Source organism: Carcharodon carcharias, chromosome 6 (genome assembly GCF_017639515.1).
Source record: "Carcharodon carcharias isolate sCarCar2 chromosome 6, sCarCar2.pri, whole genome shotgun sequence".
Classification (NCBI taxonomy): Eukaryota; Metazoa; Chordata; class Chondrichthyes; order Lamniformes; family Lamnidae; genus Carcharodon; species Carcharodon carcharias.
Window position 1 is genome coordinate 87,518,303 of NC_054472.1, and position 21,103 is coordinate 87,539,405.

General features: G+C 44.5%; 1 protein-coding gene across 1 annotated transcript in view; it reads left to right on the forward strand.

Moving 5' to 3' along the window:
• Nucleotides 1-1,193: 1,193 nt before the first annotated feature.
• Nucleotides 1,194-21,103, forward strand: part of cpa6 (carboxypeptidase A6) — a 162,400-nt gene continuing 142,490 nt past the window's right edge. The window contains exons 1-2 of the mRNA XM_041189265.1: nucleotides 1,194-1,335; nucleotides 14,609-14,843. Of these exons, the coding sequence (XP_041045199.1) occupies nucleotides 1,194-1,335; nucleotides 14,609-14,843 (377 nt within the window). The remainder of the gene's footprint in view (nucleotides 1,336-14,608; nucleotides 14,844-21,103) is intronic.

The following is a 21,103-nucleotide window of genomic DNA, read 5'->3' on the forward strand; positions in this document are numbered from 1 at the left end:
CCCATTTGATGCAGAACATTAAAAAAAATCAAATGCAACATCTATCACACCTAATCACACTTTAGATGAAATTTAAATGGTGCTAAAATTTAAAGTTAAGTGGCCATATAGGAAGCAAACATTCTTAGGGCAGAATTTTCTGCCTGTCGGGCGGGCGGGCCCAACCCAATCTCCAGAGTTGGGGAGCCGATCCCTGCCGGAGAAGTGGGCCCCGCTGCCATTTTAAGTGGGCGGGCCAATTAAGGCCCACCCACCATGACGTCCGGCGGCAAGTGCTATGCGCTTCCTGTGCAGGCAGGGGGGATTCCCCAAAAGCAAGAGTGTGCTCTTTCACACATGCGCACAAAAAAGCACACATCTCCCTAAGGCTAAGTGCTGCCTCAGGGGGACCGCTGACACTTTGAAAAATAGAAAAAAATATTCCCTAACATGTCCCCCTCATGTGACAATGTCACGTGAGATGGGACATGTTCATAATTTACATGTTAGCTTTATTAAACTTTTAAAAACCCCACATGAAACCTCATCCCGCCAGTGGATGAAATTTCGTGTTTTTTTCTATTGCCCACCCGAGGCTCCTGGCTTGCCCACCAACCTTAAGGTTGGATGGGCAGGTCCTTTTATTGTATAATTGCTCCTGTCAATGGCCTCAAGTGACCATTGACAGGTCAGCAGGCCTGCAGATGATTTTGCTGTGGGCCCGCCTTTCTGAAAATTTAAATGGGATGTGATGACATTGGGGGTTCTGCCCGACGTCATCCCGTGTCATTTTACGTGTCGGCAAGCAGGTCCCGCCCCCTGCTCGCCGACGGCAAGATTCTGCTCTTTGTTTTTGGACATTAAACTTGTTGGCAACCTTTACCCAGGATGAAGGGGGAGAGGGGAAAGATGAAGAGGCATAAATAAAGTGAATAAAAGCACAATGTGAAGTCATGAAAAGTAATCTATGGATAGATAACAGAGCAGTTAAACACCTAATCCCATAAAGAGAATAGTATAATGCATGAGGTAGGTGAGGAGAGTTGCCCTTTTTGGCACTCCTGATGCACTTTGCATAGGATAGCTTTGTGATATGTCTTGAATAGAAGTCGCTTGTGGGAGTAGTTTATAGGCCCCCTAACAATAGCTACACTGTAGGATAGAGTATAGAGGAAGAAATAATGGAGGCTTGCAAGGCAGGTACTCCAATAAACATGAGTGATTTTAATATTCTCATAGATTGGATGAATCAGATTGGCCAAGGTAGCTTGGAAGATGAAGTTGAGTATATTCGGGACAATTTCTTAGAACAGGATGTGCTAACCAGGGAGCAGGTTATTTTAGATCTGGTAATATGTAATGACCTTTTTTTCCAGTAGCACTGACTCGCCCTATCTCAAAGCTGTCCTTGTCCCCAGTTTCATTTTATTCTTTATCTCATCCTATGCCTTAACAAGAAACTTTTTCTCTTCCTTTTCAGGAGTTAAGGAACACAAGCTCCAACAACATATTGATACCAACGCCCTCCGCCCCTTTCCGTCCCTCTGACCCCATCCCTTCATCTAATCCCAGCATTTGTCATATATTCACCATACCCTCTGATCTTCCCTCTTCTGATGCTGAATGTTCTGTACTAAGCAAGGGACTCAGTTTTATTCCCTTATGCCCTCACCTCAATGAATTCTGGGCTCGGCATGATGCTGAATACTTCTTCCATCGCCTTTGTCTCCATGCTCACTTCTTTGGGCAGGAGTCCTCCCCCTGTTCAACAGATCCTTTCACCCACCTCCAGTATTCTTCCTCTACCTGGTTCCCTCCCTCTGGCCTCTTATCTGCTCTTGATCTTTTCATTGAGAACTGTTGGCATGACATTGGCCGTCTTAACTTCTCTGCTCCTCTCATCCACTCCAACCTGTCTTCTTCTGAACTTGCTACACTCTGTTCTCTCAGGTTCAACCCTGACTTTGTTATTAAACCTGCCAACAAGGGTGGTGCTGTTGTTTCCTGGTGTACTGACCTCTATCTCGCAGAGGCTGAGCGCCAACTCTCAGACACTTCTTCCTACCACCCTCGGACCATAACCCCACCACCAAATAAGAAACCTTTTTGTAAAACATACTGAATTTAGACAAGGTGCACAAGATAATATTGCAGAGATGTTTGAAAGCAAATGTGTCAGTTATATTTGTTCAAGAGGACCAAGTCTAAAGTGTTAGTGATTGCAATTGTTTCAATAAGAGCAGTTCCATTTATGGAAACATCCCAAGTTATTCAAACCTTTCTTTATAAATGTAACTTAACATTTATGATATAATTCTGGTGAATCTTCACAGTATCCTTTCCATGTGTCTGATATTCTTGCTCAAAACTGTACAGAATATTTCAACAGTAGCCTAACCAAATTCAGTATGATTTCCTTTGTATTTCAGAGTTGCACTATATATCTATAAAGTCCACAAGCCTACTCTTAATGAACGTTAGTCCCCTTCACATAGTTATGTGTCAGCCTAACACACTTTCCTCCGAGTCAGAAGGTCATAGGTTCAAATTCGATTCCCGAGTTTTCAGCAAAATCCAGGCTGACTTTCCAGTTCAGAAATTGTTCATTGCATATAATACTACAAAGATTTGTGGCAGGTCAAAGGATTGGACAGATTTTAGAAACCAATAAGGAATGGTTAAAAAAGAGCAGCATTAGAGTATGAGGGAAAGTTAGAAATATAAAAAAAGTAAGAGTTTTTATAAGTATTTAAAAGGAAAGGAGTAATTAAGGTGAGCATTGGTTCCCCAGAGGGTGAGACTGGGGAATTAATAATGGGAAACAAGAAAATGGAGGACGTGTTAAATGGTTATTTTGTGTCTGTCTTCTCTGTAGAAGACACTAAGAGAATCCTAAGAATATTTGAAAATCAAGAGGTAAAAGGGTGGGAGGAACTTAAGACAATCACAATCACTAGGGAAAAGATACTGGGAAAACTATTTGAATGAAAAGTTGACAAGTCTCCTGGACTGGATAGCCTGCACCCCAGGGTTTTAAAACAAGTGGCTGCAGCTATAGTGGATGAATTAGTTGTGATCTTCCAAAATTCTCTAGATTCTGGAAAGATCTCAGCGGATTGGAGAATCACAAATGGCAACACCTCTGTTCCAGAAAGGAGGGAGACAAAGCAGGAAACTAAAGGCAAGTTACCCTCACCTCTGTCAAAGGGAAAATGCATTATTAAGGAGGTAGTAGCAGGACATTTAGAAAATCATAATAAAATTAGGCAGAGTCAAATCATGTTTGACTAATTTATAAAAGTTCTTTCAGGAAATAACAAGCAAAGTGGACAAAAGGGAATTGTAAATTTGTTGTACTTGTATTTCCAGAAGGCATTCGATAAGGTGCCTCATCAAAGGTTACTACACAAAATAAGTGCATGGTGTAGGGGGTAGCATATTAACATGGATAGAGGATTGGTTAGCTAACAGGAAGCAAAGAGTAGGCATAAATGGGTCATTTTCGGATTGGCAAGCTGTAACTAATGGAGTGCACAAGGATCAGTCCTGGGGTCTCAACTATATTTACAATCTATATCAGTTACTTGGATGAAGGGACCGAATGTGTGGTAGCTTCATTTGCTGATGACACTAGGGTAGGTAGGAAAGCAAGTTGTCAAGAGGATATAAATGGAGAGAGACTGCAGACAGAACTCCATGGTACAGAGGGACCTTGGGTGTCCTGACACATGAATCGTAGGTACAGAAAGTGATTAGGAAGGCAAGTAGAATGTTGGCGTTTATTGGAAGAGGATCAGAATACAAATGTAGGGAAGCGTTGCTAGAGCTGTATGGGGCCTTAGTGAGACTGTATACAGGGTACGCTGTATCATTTTGGTCTCCATACTTAATTGTATTAGAAGCAGTTCAGACAAGGTTTACTTGACTGATTCCTGGGATGATGGGCAGAATTTTGACCTTGATGGGCGGGTGGGCCCAACCGACTCAGCAGCGGGCGGGCAGCCGATTGCCGCCACCGAAATGGGCCGAGCAGCCATTTTGCGCGGGCGGACCAATTAAGGCCCGCCCAGTGGGTTAGCAACTCCCGTGTAGAACGGGAAAATCATTGCAGAGGCAGGTGTGTTCAGACCGCCGGTTCCAATGGGGAACCGGCAGTCTGTATAAAGAGTGGTCACACAGCCTCGTTGAGGCAGTGCACCATGGCCACTCGAAGAGAGAGAGGCTGCTCTCAGAGGACAGGAGCTGGAGCAGGAGGAGGGGGGCAGGCTGTAGGAGAGGCCAGCAGGGGTGGGGGGCAAGTGTGCCCCTCGCTTCTCAGATGCATGCCTTGATGTCCTCCTCCAAGAGGTGCCCAGCCATCAGGATGTTTTGTATCCGGAGGATGGGAGGAGGAGGGACCCCACGTCACCGGGCAGGCATGGGAGGGTGTGGGTGACGTAGTAAGCGCCCATGATGATGTGCGGCACACAAGAATGCCGTGCCGCAAACAATTCAATGATTTGCTTGCTCTGTAAGGGCGAGTACCATGTTGGCCTTGGCCATTTGACCCAGCAGGTAGCCCTAGCCTTTGAGCAGCCCCCACCCCCAAGTCTTGCTGTCGTTACTGCATTGGGCATTTGGCGCATGCTAGGTGGGCAAACGGGTACTGACCATGCTTACATCAGTCTTAGTGGTTGATGAGAAGATGGGTTCTCCTGGCAGCATATGTTGGTGTATGTGGCATTTGAGTAGTCTGGGGGCAACCTGCAGAGGAGGCCGCCAGGCATAAACTCAGAACTCCAACACATGTCATTCTAATGGTGATGAGATGGTGGAAGCGGAGCCTCAAGGTGTTGTGGCCAAGAGCCATCTGCTGGCCTCGGCGCCGCATCTAGTTGCGCCTCCTTGCCATGGGCGCTAAGACTTTGTTGTTCAGAGTGATGGATGCCGAAAGTGTCCAAGGTTGCCATTGAGGGAAGGGGTTGGGACCAGCTGTACTGTATTCTGGGGACTGATCACCAGTAGTGTGGACAGGACCTGCTGAAGGCCTCAGATGGGTCATTATGGTTCGGGTGCAGTGTGCGCATGCAGAGTACATGAGCGATCAGCCCCAATAAACCCTCTTCTCTGCTCTGCAGGTAAAAACTGAGCACATACAAAGGGAGCGCCAGAGGACTGGTGGTGGGCATGCCCTGCTCCAGTGCCTCACCACCTTTGAGGAGCAGGGCATGGAGCTGGGGAGGAGGCAGGCAGCCAGGGTGGCAGTTGGCAGCGAGGCTAGGTTATAGCGGCCAGATATTTGAGGTCCACAGCCCCATCCACTCTGTCTGCCCACCATCCAAGCCACTGATGGTTGCTGTAATTGTTAATGCTGCAACATGGCTCATTCAGAGACTGAGACACTCTGACGTGTGCGTCATACACAAACGTCCCTTGTCCCCTTGAGGTTGTGTGTCTCCAGCACCTCCCAAAGTCACCTTATCCCATTTGTGACCACTATCTCCATGGCCTAACATGCCATGGCATCGCTGCTGCACAGCCAAAGACATTTTGCATCTTAGGGGGTTGGTACCTCATCACCCTTTCAGCCAGTGCCCCCACATTACTCTGTCCAAAAGGTCCTCAGCACCTTACCTGTGAACCTTATGGCACTCAACTTAAATAAATGCCACCACGTTACTCATCCCTGCGCCAAGGGGAAATGCTGCCTTCTGTCCACCCGTTCTATTCCCCTCATATCTGTATGAAGGTCAATCTCCTGTGATCCATGGCAAATGTCGCAAGTGTTTGCAATGTTTCCTCAGCACCACAATGATCCAGGCCAGCATGCATCCAGGTCAGGTACCTCTGCACTCTCCCCACTCCAATGGCACATAACATGCCATGTGGCATTCCTGAGGCCATCTGACCAGCCTGTCTGTATGCGCGTCTAATGGTTGGGCTTCCTCTTGACTCTTTTCCACCATACCAATGTTCTTCTCCTTAGGGCCTTGAAGGGTGAGCGACTTATGAGGCTGGGGGGGGGGAAAGGGACGAAAGGTTTAATTGACTGAATGCTAACTGATGCACTGTCCTTGTTGTTAATTTCAGCATCACCACCGCATCACTGCGCCCAACGACACCAGAGTCCCCCCTCCACACCTGAGGGCCAAGACGTGCAACTTTCAGCACATCATTTCAGCCAGCCAGGCACCAGCACGGTGACAAACACTTCGGTGGGGAACTTAATGTTGGCTCGTGTCCTGGGTCACAGTGGAAAGGGCACTTCACAATCGCTGGAGGAAATGGCAGGGACAGAGAGTGTCAATGGCGCCAGCAGTCGGAGGGCTGCAGGGGACCAGGCATATGCTAAGTCCAGCACTGATGATGTGCCTCTGGAGTTGTCACCATTGCAGCAGCTGCAGGACAAGCAGCAGGAAGCACGTTTGCATCTGGCAGGGTTACATGAGTCTATGCTTCAGTTGGTCTCTGCGGTGGAGGAGTCCAGGCAGAGTGTAAGTGAAGGCATGAACACCAGGACAGAACTTCACGCTTCCTCCGATTGGCGACTTTCATGGAGAGGGGCTTCGATCGGATGGAGACTCTTCTGATTGGGTTACGTTCTGACCTGCAAGCCCTCACAGCGGTAATGGCCACGTGTGGTCATTCCCAATGTGGGAGATGTTCTGGGCACCAAGTGTCGGTGCTCGGTGCCCATGCATCTGCGGTGAGCAGGGTGGTCCAATGTGACCTCACGTCGGCGCGGCAGCTGTCTGTCGTCACTGTGATCTTCTCTCAGGGTGCTCCGGATGAGGGCAGCAGCAGCTCCTCCGCCCCTCTCCCAGTCAACGTTGCATCCGTTAAGGCTATGACAACTGGGGAGGTGCCAGTTCTGGAACTGGTCACTCCCTCCCAGGCGGGGCAATCACAGGCTCCACGGGCCTGTGTTTGCCCGCCAAGGTCATCGACACCAACAGGACAGCAGAGTCAGCAGGCTGTCTCACAAGCCACTCAGAGCGATGGGGCGGCACCTAGACGTAGCACCCGCAAACGAAAGCATAAGGCACGTTAGGCACTCCACGGATATGTCTCACTGGTGTTGACCTTAGATTAGGGAACAAATACTTATGTTTGTCATAGAGACATTTCTGTTTTATGTTGGACAGAATAAAGTCCACTTTTCTGACCATGTCTGAGGGTGTTTCCTTTGTGCTGCATTTGTGTTTTTCACATACAACTCATGAGTGTTTGAGTGGACATTGATGTTTCTGTTGCAGCTGATAAGGTGGAAGATGTAGCACCTAAGTGCCATGTGTGGAAGCGCCAGACAATGCTGTTCCTGCTGATCCATGTGTGTGGAGCTAGCTGAAGGTTCGTTGGATTAAATTGTCCCGCGTGTCCCTGCCTCCTTGGTGTAATAGCGGGTCGGCGTGCAGCCCCTCATCATCGCCCTGTGCTTCATCATCCTCTGAGCCACTGCTGGATTCATCATGTGCAGCCTAATCTGCTGCGTCCCCCCTTTCCAGCGCAAGATTGTGCAGAGCGCAGTATGCTACCACTATCAGAGAGGTGCGATCTGGGGGATACTGGAGTACGCCCCCTGAGTGGTCTAGGCAACGGAAACACATCTTGAGAAGACCGATGGCTCTCTCCACCACAGCCCTTATGATGCTGTGGCTCCTATTGTGACGCTGCTCAGCTTCGGCTCTTGGACGACAGAGAGGTGTCATGAACCACCTTCGGAAGGGATAACCCTTGTCACCCAGCAGCCAACCATCCAGCCGAACCAGAACACTGAAGAGTCCCGGCACCTGGGAGTGTCTGAGGATTTAGGCGTTGTGGGAGCTGTCTGGGTACCTTGCACAAACTTGCAGAATCTGCATCCTGTGATCACACACTATCTGCACGTTCATGGAGTGGAAGCTCTTCCTGTTGACGAAGGCACCGGGCTCACCTGCTGGCACCTTGATGGCCACATGTATGTAGTCTATAGCACCCTGGATGTGGGGGAAGCCAGCAATGGCTGTGAAGCCCCTGGCTCGCTGTGTCTGGCGGGCCTGGTCGCACCGAAAGTGGGGGGATGAAGGTAAATGCACACCTGAACAGTGCGTCTGTAACCTGCTTGACACAAGTGTGGACAGTTGATTGGGAGACACCGCACAGATCTCCCACCGAGCCCTTGAAGGAGCCAGAGGCATAGAAGTGGAGGGATACTGTGAGCTTCAGAGACCCTGGCATGGGGTGTCCACCCACACAGGGGAGATCCCAGGCCCAATCATCTGACAGATATAGTTGACTGTCTCCCTTGAGAGTTGGAGCCTCTTTCGGCACTGCACCTCAGTCATATAGAGGTAGTTGCTTCGCTGCCTGTATACCCTGGCAGCAGGATAGTGACGTCTTCTGCGGCCCCTTGCACCTTGGACAACCTCTTGGCCCTGCGTCCCTTGTGCCTGCGCAAGGCCTCCCAAAGGTGGCTCCCCTGGAGGCTGTTTGTCCAGTCCTGGCCTCCTCCTTATTTTATCCCTCCCTTCCTCCTCAGAGGAGCTGCCTCCAGTGGCGATGTCAGAACCCATACCCCCAGGCTAAATGGAGGACTCCGGAAAGCTGCAGGCCGATAAAGATAACTGTCTGCAGACTGGTCAGCTGAAGCTTCAAAGTACACAAAAAGCTCTTGGAAATTGATCGGAACTGGTAACAATCGCACAGGCAAGTTTAAAACACTTTCTGCATTAAATACTTCATGAAAACCATGAACAACCCCTCTGAGCCCACATATCCCGCCAGTGCATGAGTTTTAATAAAAAGTCTCCTCCTCGCCTGCCTGTTGGGCCCGTGCGCTGAGCCGAAGTTCACACGGGCCCCTCAAAATCATCAACAATTGGCAAGTTAAGGGTCTTAACGAGGCCTTTAATTAATGGCGGGTGTGCGTCCCGCTGCATAGTGTGCCTGCCCACCTAAATATCGCGATGCCGTGCGCTGACGTTGGGATGCTCGCATGACGTCAGCACGTGACATTTTAAGTGCTGACGGGTGGGCTCTGCCACCTGCTCGTCAGCCAGAAAATCCTGCCCATGGTGTTAAATTATGAGGAAAGGTTGAGCAGGTTGGGACTATACCCATTGGAATTTAGAAGAATGAGAGGTGATCTAATTGAAACATATAAGATCCTGAGGGGATTTGATAGGGTGGATGCTGAAGGAAGGATGCTTCCCCTTGTGCAGAGGTTTAGAACCGGGAAACATCGTTTAAGAATTAGGGGTCGCCCATTTAAGACTGAGATAAGGAGAAGTTTTTTCTGAGTTGCTTGTCTGTGGGATTCTGTTCCCCAGAGAGAAGTGGAGGCTGAGTCATGGAATATATTGAACATATTCAAGGTTGAGTTAGTTTGTTGTTGAGGGTTATGGGGGGCAGACAGGAAAGCAGAGTTGAGGCCACCATCAGATAAGTCCTGATCTTACCTAATGGCAGAGCAGGCCCAATGGGCTGAATGACCTACTCCTGTTCCTAATTCTTGTGTGAATATACCTGAGATTTAAAATGAAAAGCTCACATGCCTTTCCCAGCCACTCATGATGCTATAATTGTATTGGAGTTTGGATGCCAGTCAGATTACAGAGGCAGTGTAACTCTGTGTCTCCTTTTAAACCAGAGCGCTGGGACATGGAATTCATGGGACAAACCCATTTGTGTACGCTTCTTTTGTGTCTCAGTCAGTGTGTAACAGTTGTGTAACCTTACCTGTCTGTTGCTGATCCTCCTCGTCATCCATGATTATAATTTATAGAAAAACCCACTGTGCAAATTTGAAGACATAAGCAAAAATGACAACTTCACAAAGCCTTTCCCAAACGTATCTGAATGCAAAAGTAGGCAATAATTGGTTTAAAAAAAAGCACAAGAATGTTTACAAAGTTGTCTTCAAAGACTATATTTCCCCTGCTCTGTCCCTTTAAATCTGTATCTTCATAACCTGAATGCCCTTTTTGATGATGATTTTGTGTAGGTGTTGGGAAAAACATGGGTGTCAAAATGTCATCAACTCTTTTCTGTTATAACCAGGAAGTTATAGTCTCTTTCTGGTGAGAACTTCCTGCATTTGTCACAATGACCAATGGAAATGGGTGTTATGGGCAGATATCAAGTACAAGTGATCCTTGGCCATATTTACACTCCATTAATCACCAATTATAGTAATATATGGGTTGCAATGAAGCAAAAAATAGGGGCCAAAATTTAATGTTATAATCTCCAGAAATGGTCCATATTCTGCATGATTAAAATAAGTAATTACGTTGTGGGAAGTAGATATATTCTGCAGAAATCATAGATTTAATAATAAGAATGAAAAGTCAAAATGTTGTTAAGGTACGCATAATTAGCAAAGCTTTGATATTTTGCCTGTTTGAAGAGAAATTTACAAGAAAATAAAACTTGCTTTTTTTTAAAAAACATGCTAGAGATCAAGTAATTCGATTAGTTCCGAAAACTGGACAAGACGTGGATGCATTAAAGCACATCATTGAACAGGTCAAGGTAGGTAGCTAATTTTTCATATTTGTTTTAATAAATCCTTAAGAGGAAACTATCTGTCAATATTGGTATTGAGCTTCTACTATTAATTTGAGTAATGAGCTAAGAGACAGACATGATCACAGTGCATGATAATAAAAAGAATCTTATCCTGTGTACATAATATATATTTTAAAAGCTCAAAATAAAGAAAAGCATAATAAATAAATATGTTAGTCCATCATTTATGGTGCTGCACACAGGGAGTTGAGATCAAGTGGAGCGAAGCAGGGTTCGAGGACGGGAGATAGTTGGAATGGGGCTCAATTTCTGTTCCCCATTTTGATGTCAGACATTCTGTTTTTATTTTTAGATATTTTGTTTTTATTACTAGTCAATCTCATATAGCTAAGGCCAAATGCTGTTCCCAGGCCAAGAAGTGTTAGAGGTTGATGGGGCTAATTGTAACACAGCAGAGAAATCAGGAGGAAAGTGAAGCAAGGAGGTGGGAGAAGTGTAATAGGCAAGGGATGCAGGAAGAAAACAATGGGAGAGAGTAAGGGAAAACAGTTAGAAGCAAAAGGGAGAGAGATGGAGTACCTCTCTAGACACCACAGTTAAAAACTGCACTGGGTAGGAAGACTCCTTTTTTTCTGTCCAGCCACATGAATCCAGAGAAAGGAACAGAATGGCACTAATATAGGCTACAGACACATTGAAGTCAGGTTCACAGGTAATGGGGGATGAAACAGGGAATCGTACAGCTGAAAGGTGCAAGGGCACGCTATCTGGAGGAGATAATGAAAAGGGTTAGTTGTATTTATATAACTAAAGTGAACATTGAAGTTCAAATCAATTTAAATTAATTGTACAATTTCCTCCAGGTCTTTGTTTCTTACATATACCAACATGGCTGACAGTACTACAGGCTCAAAGCCTTCAGCTGATTCATAGGGGCACCATTTGGCTCAAGCCTATAATTGCATGCATGTTTACCAGACTTTGTTTTAATCAAGCCTTTTAACTAATTTAGCAGTGGAGATGTCACTAATGTTGACTTAAGAAAATTTCCATCACAGAGTCACCTACAGGCACATTGATATTGTATGTAACATAATAGAAGGGTCTTCATGGCATTTTGGAATGAAACAGTGTGAACAATCCAGTATATTAATCTATAATAGATTTATCTTTAAATGTTGTACCTTTGAGAAGCAGATAAGTAGATTTGTTTGGCGCATAGGAGCTTCTCTGCAACACATACTAAAGAGCTAGAAGATGCAAAACTGAGGCTCAATATCATCATTTTTTGGCAGGAGGGTGTAATTAAAATGTAGCATGTTTACTTTGGTTGTTTTCATTATAAATTCATGTATCCATACTTATAGGGCACAAAATATAAAGAAGTGGAAATTAATTTACAGCAATGTAAAGCTTTGGTTAGACCTCATTTTTTGTACTGTGTTCAATTCTGAGCACTGCACCTCAGGAAGGATATTATCATTTTGGGGTTGCAACATGGAATTACCTGGACAGATTACATAGATGAGGCTTATATTCCCTTGGATATAGAAGACTGAGGAGTGATTTAATTGATGTGTTTAAGATGGTATAAAGGACCTGATAGAGTCAGTTGAAAGAAACTTTCCTCTGATGGAGGAATCCGGAACAAGGGGCATAAACCTTTACATTAGTAGGAAAAGCTGGAAACACTCAGCAGATCAGGCAGCATCTGTGGAGAGAGAACAAAGTTAATGTTGATTAATTTTGATTAACTGCATCCATAGTATTTTGCTTTTGTCTGGAAATTTGAGCTAGGCAGTTTAGGGTTGATTACAGGAAGCATTCCTTCACACAAAAAGTAATGGAAATGTGGGATTTTCTTTTTCAAAAAGCTGTTGAGGCTAGGTCATTTGGAAATTGGTTTATGCCGTGGTAGTCAACTCTGAGTTAAGCATTGCCTGGTATGGCTCATTTGCTGCAGAGGAAGACAGTGGACTGAGAAGGTGCACAATTCACTGGCCTCTGTTTTCGTTGGGCCCCCTTCTCAGCCACCTGAGCTTTTTGTTTTTGCTTGCCTTTTCCAACACCCTTCCAAACAACCATCCTTCAGAGGTCACAGCCGTCAGCAACTATCTTCCAATTGGCACTGTCAATGTATGCCATCTTCATATCTTGCTTGCAGGTGTCCTGGCAATGGAGATATGACACCCAAGAGCTTGTGACCCAATGACCGGTGCACCATATAGAAGGTATTTGGGAGTGCAGCCATCATCCATCTGATGAACATGGCTGAGCCAGCACAGACGTCGTTGGCTTAGTAATATAGATGGAATTAGCATGCTCCAGCACCTCTGAGTTGGTGAACTTGTCCTGCCAAGAAATGCCAAGGATACATCTTAGGCAGTGCCTAGCATATATTGTCCAGGTCTCGCCACTGTAGAGGAATGTGCTGAGGATGCAGACCTGCAGTTCTCGGTCAGTTTACTGTTTTTCCATTCTCTTACTCTGCTTGGACATAACAGCTTTTGCAATTTGTGTATTGATTTCAGCATCAAGTGACAGGTTGCTGATGATTGTAGATAAGTGAAAGTATCAACAACTTCCAGTGGCACATTGTCAATGCCGTTAGATGGTGATATGGCAACATCCTTGACCATGATACTGATGGTCAAACCAAACTCTTGCCAGGCATAGGAGAGTCTGCCCATTTGTTGTTGAACGTGATCCTCATAGGTGTAGAGGAACTCTCCGATGAGGACTTGGTGCACCTTTGTCTTGCATCTCAGATGAGCAAGGCTGAACAGCTTTCTGTCAGCTCTGGTATGTAAGTAGACACCATTTGTGGACAACCTGAAGGCATATGACAGCAGCAAAGTGAAGAATATGCCCAAAGAGTATAGGTGCCACAACACAACCCTGTTTGACTCCTGCTGCAGATCTCAAAGAGTTCCAATGTTGTATAGTCATAGCTGACCTTACCTGTCATGTTGTCATGGAAAGAAAAATGTTATGATCCCAGCTGATGTTACTACTGGACAAGCCTGATCCCAGGGTGGAACCCAGCTTGATAGATTGTAACTTTTTATTTTTTGTTTAGATACTTTGAAAATAGCTATTGAACAGAGTCACAGGAGTCAGCTGATGAACTTTTAACATAGAATAAAACATTTATTTAACAAGAAAAGATGAACATATTACAATACTCTTTCACCCACAACTATACCTTTACAGATATATATGGATTTATAAAGATAACACAAGTTACAAAAGCTATCCTATACTCTAATGTTCACAGTAAGCACACAGTCCATGTAAACCAATAGGTGACTAGTGGTCGGACACATCACACTCTGAAACCAGGTGACAGATGCCACCCCAAACAGATGCAATGGATCTCTCTTCAACTCCCCCCAGACACGTTATACCATGAGCCAACCAGTCTCACTGAACTCCATCTTTCACATGAGGGCTTCCATCTCCAGTACACCACTGCTACACATGTCCAGAGCAGCAAGTTACATACCGTCAGCCATCTCTTTGGACCTTCTGGCCTCTCGCTTTAAATTTGCTTCTGCAGCTTTTCTTCCCTTGATGCTTGGAGCCTTCCTCTGCTCCTCACTCTTAACTTCACTTAACAGGACCTTTTCCAGATCCCTGTCCTTCCTTGACTAGAAGGTCTTCTTGGGACTTTCTCCAGTTCCACGCCCCTTGATTTGGAACTTCTTTAGTTTGGAACTTGCTATCAGTTCCTTTTCATGTCCTGCCTGTCCTGGCACCTTCTTCCAACTGAACTCAAACTGCTGTTTTTCCTGCTGTTTTTCCTGTGTATTTGTGTGGGGGCAGGTGGTCTTTCCTCCCTGGACCCATGTTGCTGGGCAACAGCACAGTTTTTTCTACTCTTGTCTTTGCTTTAATTTCTCCCCAAGAGTGGTAAAACTCATTAGAAATGCAGGCATACAAACAGCTTTAGACCTGCTGTCTCCCTCAAAAATGAAACTAAATCCCAAGTTCCTCTTTCTGAAGTGAAACTAAAACTCAACATTTTCTTAATACACAAATAGAGAAATACAAATTAAACTTGAACTTTAAAGATATACCTTATTTTTAACACACCCAAATACACATATAGCTGACTTAAGTTATCTCTATTTCGTAATAGGTCATCACATTGAGCAGCTTCAGGCAGCCAATTTTCACCAGCAGCTTAAATGGATCAACTCTGGTTACATGGTTGGTTGTCTTAGTGAAATCGATGATGACAATAAAGAGTGGTCTTCTTTGGGTTTGGCATTTCTCTTGCAGCTGCTGGACCTAGAAGACCATGTCAACTGCAGATCATCCAGTCCTGAAACCACATTGGGATTCAAGGCAGATGCATTCAGCCCGTTTCTGCAGTCTGACGACGGAAACACGAGCAAAATACTTTTCCCTTAAATGCTCAGTGGGGGAATGCTTCGATTGTTGTTTCAATCGCTGTGGTTGTCCTTGTTCTTGTACAAGGTTGCAATCTTTGCACCACGCATATATTGGGGCACTGCCCCCTCCCTCCAGCAGAGATAGAGAAGTTAGTGCAGATACTACAGGAATGCTGGTTTCTTGTTCTTGATGAATTCAGGTGGTATGGCATTAGAAACTGGAGCTTTGTCCATGGCAAGTGAGTCAATTTGCTAAGCTCCTCCAGTGTTCATTTTATTTCCAGCTCTGCCATATCAGGCAGGCTTTCTATAATGTCTAGGGCATCATAGCCTGGGCAGCATCAACGCCTGGGCAACAGTTGCCCTCCCTCCCCCCCCTCACATCCGACAACAGCAATAGCCGCCTCCAAGGCTGGGCAGCAGTTGCCCCCAGACACCATCACCATCGCTTGTGTGCTGGTGTGAAACACGCTGACGTGTTTTTCTTCTGATGTGGATGGACGATCTGGTGGGGTCTAAGACCCTGGCGGGATGGTCTTTTAATTATATTCTGATGTATTGCAATGAGCTCCTCAGTGATCGTTGGTGGAAAATGCAGCCCGCCATTGGCGGGCTGAACCAACTATAATCATGAAATTGATCATGCCATATTGCCCACGCATGCCACCTATCATGCCTGCTGCTAGTGGGTATGGAAAATTCCATCCAGACTTAATGTTTCGAGTCCAATATATGACACTTCTTCAGAAATTTGACATTCTGAAGAAGAGTCATGTTGGACATGAAACATTAACTGTGTTTCTCCCCATATGCTGCCAGACCTGCTGAGTTTTTCCAGCACCTTGTTTTAATTCTGTCAAGTGGATGTTAGCCTCGAATCAGTCACTGTAGAACACAGTGTTGGAGCATAGATACTCATGAGGTTAACTAGTCCTGTTTGAGTTGAGAGACGGATTTTGAAATGCTTGTAGGTGATTTTATCATTGAGTGGAGTGAGTTCCTTACAGTAAAGCCTACATCCTGTTCATGTGTTTCCTCTGAACTCTTCCCTGTAGTGGTATTGTCACTGGACTAGTAATCCAGACACTCAGGGTAATGGGGACCTGGGTTCGAATGCCATCACGGTAGATGGCAAAATTTGAATTTAATAAAAACCTGACATGGCCTACATGTGACTCCAGACCTACAGCAATGTGATTGGCTCTTAAATGCCCTCTGAGCAATAATAAATAAATAAATGCTGGCCTAGCCAGCGATGTCCATATCCCATGAATGAATAAAAAAAGACAAACATGTAATTTTTCCTTTCAGTGATCCACTCTAAGCAAGTTTCACGACAATCACAGCTGTCTTGTGCACATTATTGACCAGCTGCAAGTCATCCCTCAATCCTGTGCACATGGTCCTGATGTTCCAGCTTGCCAATCGAGTCAGCATCTTCTTTCTTTCTTGTTTGTTTCATTTGTTTGCCTGATGCAATGGATTCCATCCACTTGAGCAGAGACACTGATCTCCAAGCACTCATTTGAAGCACTTGAACCATGCGGGTCAACACCTTACTGATCAGTGTCTCCCTGACTTGAGGTGGCCGGTGGCTGACCAGTGGGACGTGATGGTCCTTCCCACCATCAGAGTACCCGTTTTCTGCGCCAGTTGAATTGCGCTTATCACTTGTCAGTCGCTGCAGAAAAACTGGAGTGTCCTTTCCAGGGCACAAGTGTGGGCAAAATTTACAGGGACCCTGGGCTGCCCAAACGTCAGGGTTCTCTGTCAACCTCCACGGTTGAGTCCAAAGGAATGCAAAGCTCTATGTTTGGCACCAGCTTGGTTTCAGGAGTTGCTGGAAAGATAACATATTTAGACAGCAGTCCACCTTTGGGTTCCACTCCAGATCTTTTGTCAGGGTTTACTCCCTTAGCCTTCCACTCTCCCAAGGTATCCACAAGGCAGTGGACCTATTCATCCATGGCTATTCACCTATTCACTCATGAGAGCCAGGATGTGTCCACGTGCCGGTGGGCCTGCACACTACATGTCTGAGGACCAAACCTCCCCTGAGTTCCCCTAAAGCTTTCATCTGGGGCCATAGGGGACCCAGTTTTCATGTGTTGCTATAAGGAGGCACTGCGCACTTGCCAGTGATGGTGAGGCTGAACACTGATAGGGAGAGACTTACACATTTAGCTCTCTTTTCGCATTGCTGCTAGCCAGCGGTGTCAGCTGAAAATAAGAAGTAGACTAACACACACAATTAGGAAGCATGCCGACTCTCTTCATCCACATACTAGACACATCACATCGACCTGTTGGACACACAAGCACTAATATACTCCCATTGCCACCCCATCACATAACCGTCAGCTACACCACCACAGAGGATTTAGTTATTGAGCTTGAGGAAGCAACATTGGCTGAGGCATAGTATGTATCTGAGGACAAACATGGTACTAGCAGAAGAGTAAGAAGTTATAGGCCTAACCTTGCTCACTATCTGCGCAAGCTGTAATACCTCAGGATCCGGACCTCTTAAAATCTGAAAATAGAAAGAAAATGCTGTTTAAGCTAACCTGTGTACATTAGCAACTTGAATTTTTCCTGCAGCCTTCCATGGAGCAGATGGCACAGGCCCCAGGTCTCAGCTGTAACTGGTGTGCACACTGCTGTTATAGGAATTAATATTCAAGAGATGATATTTTGTGTGGTCATGTTGTATTTAAGGATTTAATGGAGAAAACTTATGAGTGGGGCTCCATGGACCTCATTGCTATCAAATGCCAAGGAATTCAACCTTGATAGCAAACGGTCACAACAAACCTTTTATTGGCACAGAGCAGAATCTAACATTACAGTGCAATAATTTACAATTTCAATCAAGATTATATATCACCTGCGAGGTTACTAGACAGAGTAGCATATTCTGTCTACTTCTTGTTCTGTTTTTTTATAGGTGTTAGCCTGTAGCCAGCATTATTGTTTGCCTAGACAAAGTAACACTTCTCCTTGTTTTCTATTCCTGTGCTTGGCAGTCAAAATCCTCTAATGCTGAAACATACTGGTCATCTGACTAAATAAGACCAGTTATTTTTGTCCACACCAAATCAAGCTCTGATTTTCCTGCTTATTGAGCAAGTTTAAATATCTTGAGCTCAATTTTATATAGGTATTTCCTTCGTACAATCAAAATTTTGTAAAGACTTTTTCTGTTCTTGCCCTTGTCTGGACTGAACCAAGAACTACCATTGTTACGTTTATTAGCGATCCTTTAAAGCAATAACAAATGCTGGTCTTGCTGAAAAGGTGCAGTTATTAATTACAGGTACTTGCACCTTAAGAGTCTGTCCTATTTTGACAGCAAGGTTTGTTCAGACATGAAGCTTACATTTTAGAATTACGCAAATCATTGTACTTCTAAAACTATTTTAATTAGGCACCTTTAAAATTTATTCACAGAATCACAGAATTGTTATGGCACAGAAGGAGTCCTTTTGGCCCATTGTGTCTGCACCGGCTCTCCAAATGAGCATTTCACATAGTGCCATCCTCCTACTTTCTCCCCGTAATCTTGCATATTGTTCCTTTTCAAATAACGGTGCCTCAATTGAATCTGCCTCCTCCACACTCTCAGGCAGTGCATTCCAGATCTTAACCACCCAGTGGCTGAAAAAGCTTTTTCTTGCATCGCTTTTGCTTCTTTTTCCAATTACTTTAACTATGTGCTCCCTTGTTCTTGATCCTTTCATGAGTGGGAACAGTTTCTCCCTATCTACTCTGTCCAGACCTCTCATAATTTTGAATAATTCTGTGAAATTTCCTCTCAGCCTTCTCTTCTTCAAGGAAAACAGTCCCAACTTCTCCAATCTTTCTTCATAATTGAAGTTCCTTATCCCTGGAACCATTCTCGTGAATCTTTTCTACACTTTTCTGCAATGCCTTCACATCTTTCTAAAGAGCAGCACTTAGAATTGGACACAATACTCCAGCTGAGGCCGAATTAGTGTCTTTTAAAAGTTCAACCTAACTTCCTTGCTCTTGTACTCTATCCCCCTGTTAATAAAGCTTCGGACACTGTATGCTTTATTAACCACTCTCTCAACCGGTCTTCAATGACTTATGCACATATACACTAAGGTCCCTCTGCTCCTGCACCCCCTTTAGAGTTGTATCCTGTATGTTATATTGTCTCTTCATGTTCCTCCTACCAAAATGAATGACCTCACATTTCTCCGCGTTGAACTTTGTGTGTAGACCTAAGCACAGAGACAGCTCCTAGCATGTACCCTTTACTGTATATTTGTAAATCATTCTAGTAGTTTATAAAGACTTACATTTAACCTGCTAAAGACTATGAAGATTTCATCAAACCTTCTGAGATGTAACCAACACCCTACGCCATAGCAGCTTGTGAAAAATCCAAAACCTCACAGGAAATGCAGAGAAAAACTAAAATATTGGGAGATTGAGAAAAAACTCAACAGAGCATCCTGACCTGAAAAGAAGCTCCAGAAGCAGGGGCACAGAGGAAAAGTCACTAAGATAAAGCTCCAAAGAAAGGCTTGGAAACTTAAGGAAGACATTTAAAACTCCTTAGCGCAGCAGAAGACTTCATTGCAACTCCCCCTGCAGCATTGCTCACTTACAGGTCTATCTCTTCACAATGTGGCCTGTCCCCATCCAAACTCCTGATAGGCTGGAAACCCCACACACAATTTCCAGTCATGCCGAAAAACTCATACTAGGGTTGGTAACCAAGGATTACCAGGACATCCAAGCAAGAGAGCAGCCTTACAGGCAGAAGCAAGTTTCTGCCTACAACAGAAGCTACTGCAGCAGACACTTACATCAATTAAAGAAAGGTGACAAGGTCTGGATTAAAGATTTCGAGAGAAAAGGTACCATCATTAGGAAGAATGAGGACCAACTTCGCTCCCACCTGGTTGGCACCGCAGAGGACACGGTTAGAAGTCTCCTCCTCATCCCTAGATTGCCTGTTCCCCCTGCGCAATGGAAAGATATTGAGGAACATGCCCAGATGCCAGAACAACCTCCATCCAAACATATAGGAAGAACAGTAAATGAATCAGTAAAACAGCTATTAGTAAATCAATCTATGTTAATCTCATTCATTTTTAAGGAAAACACAAATCTTATCATGTGGCATTCATTTCTCACTTGTTAACACCAGGAAACATTTGTTCTTCAGCTCTGCTTTCTTTACATGCATTTCTTTCAACAGTTTATTTTTGTTTGTTACACCATTTACAACTGACGTGACAATCCTAAATCACAGTTCATTCTCACTCATACTATTAGGAAAAGCTCATAATTTAAAAATAATAGAGAAGAGAAAGCTTATTCCATTCCCTCTTATATAGCATGACCACATATTCGATGGCAGCAAAGGGAGTGTCCATCAACATGGTGCTTTGTTCTTCAATTTTACGAAACATTAGCCTTCAGAAGAGACGTTAAATCAGGGTCTCACCTTCTTCTGGGGTGGCACTAATTGCAGGAATTCAGGGAGCTATCTGTACTGGCTAACAATTGACTGAACAAATCATTTATCTCATTTCAGTTTTTGAAATCTTGTTCACAGGTGGCTGCTGTAGTCATATTTAGTTAATCATTGTGTGTAAAGTGTTTTGAAACATTTCTAAGTAATACTGTGGAGTGGTTTATAAATGCAAGTGTTTCTATCCTCTGTTCCTTTCCATTAAAAGCGGTGAGAGAGGAACACTAAAAGCAATCCCATAACTTGAAAATGAATAGCACCAGAAAGATGTCCACCTGTTATCAAAATATAATAATTTTCAGAATATTATTGTGATTTATTGTAAAGGTAGGTTAATAGCAGGGTTTGGATTAGTTTCTCTTTGTGGATGTGCGTGGGGGGATTTAATTGAATTGGAGACAGATGGCCTGAGTCTTTAAATGATCAAAAGGGAAACTAGGTTTGAAATGCTAAATACGTAAACATGGCTGAAGTTTTAGAATGTGAGGTATGGAGAACATTTGCATTTTTAGATAAATTAGGTTAGTTTGAATTTCAAAGAGATGGTAAGATGTCACACCTAACCATAAGAAGCTAAGCCAAACAGTGTGTTTATTTTTCCCAAAGGTTAAAAATAATGAGTACTACTATTAAAGTTGCAAAGAAATATTGGAACAATGGAATTTACATTAAAAAGGGAGAAACATGTATAAAGGAGATGAGATTGTGTATAAGGGAAAAGGAATTGTAA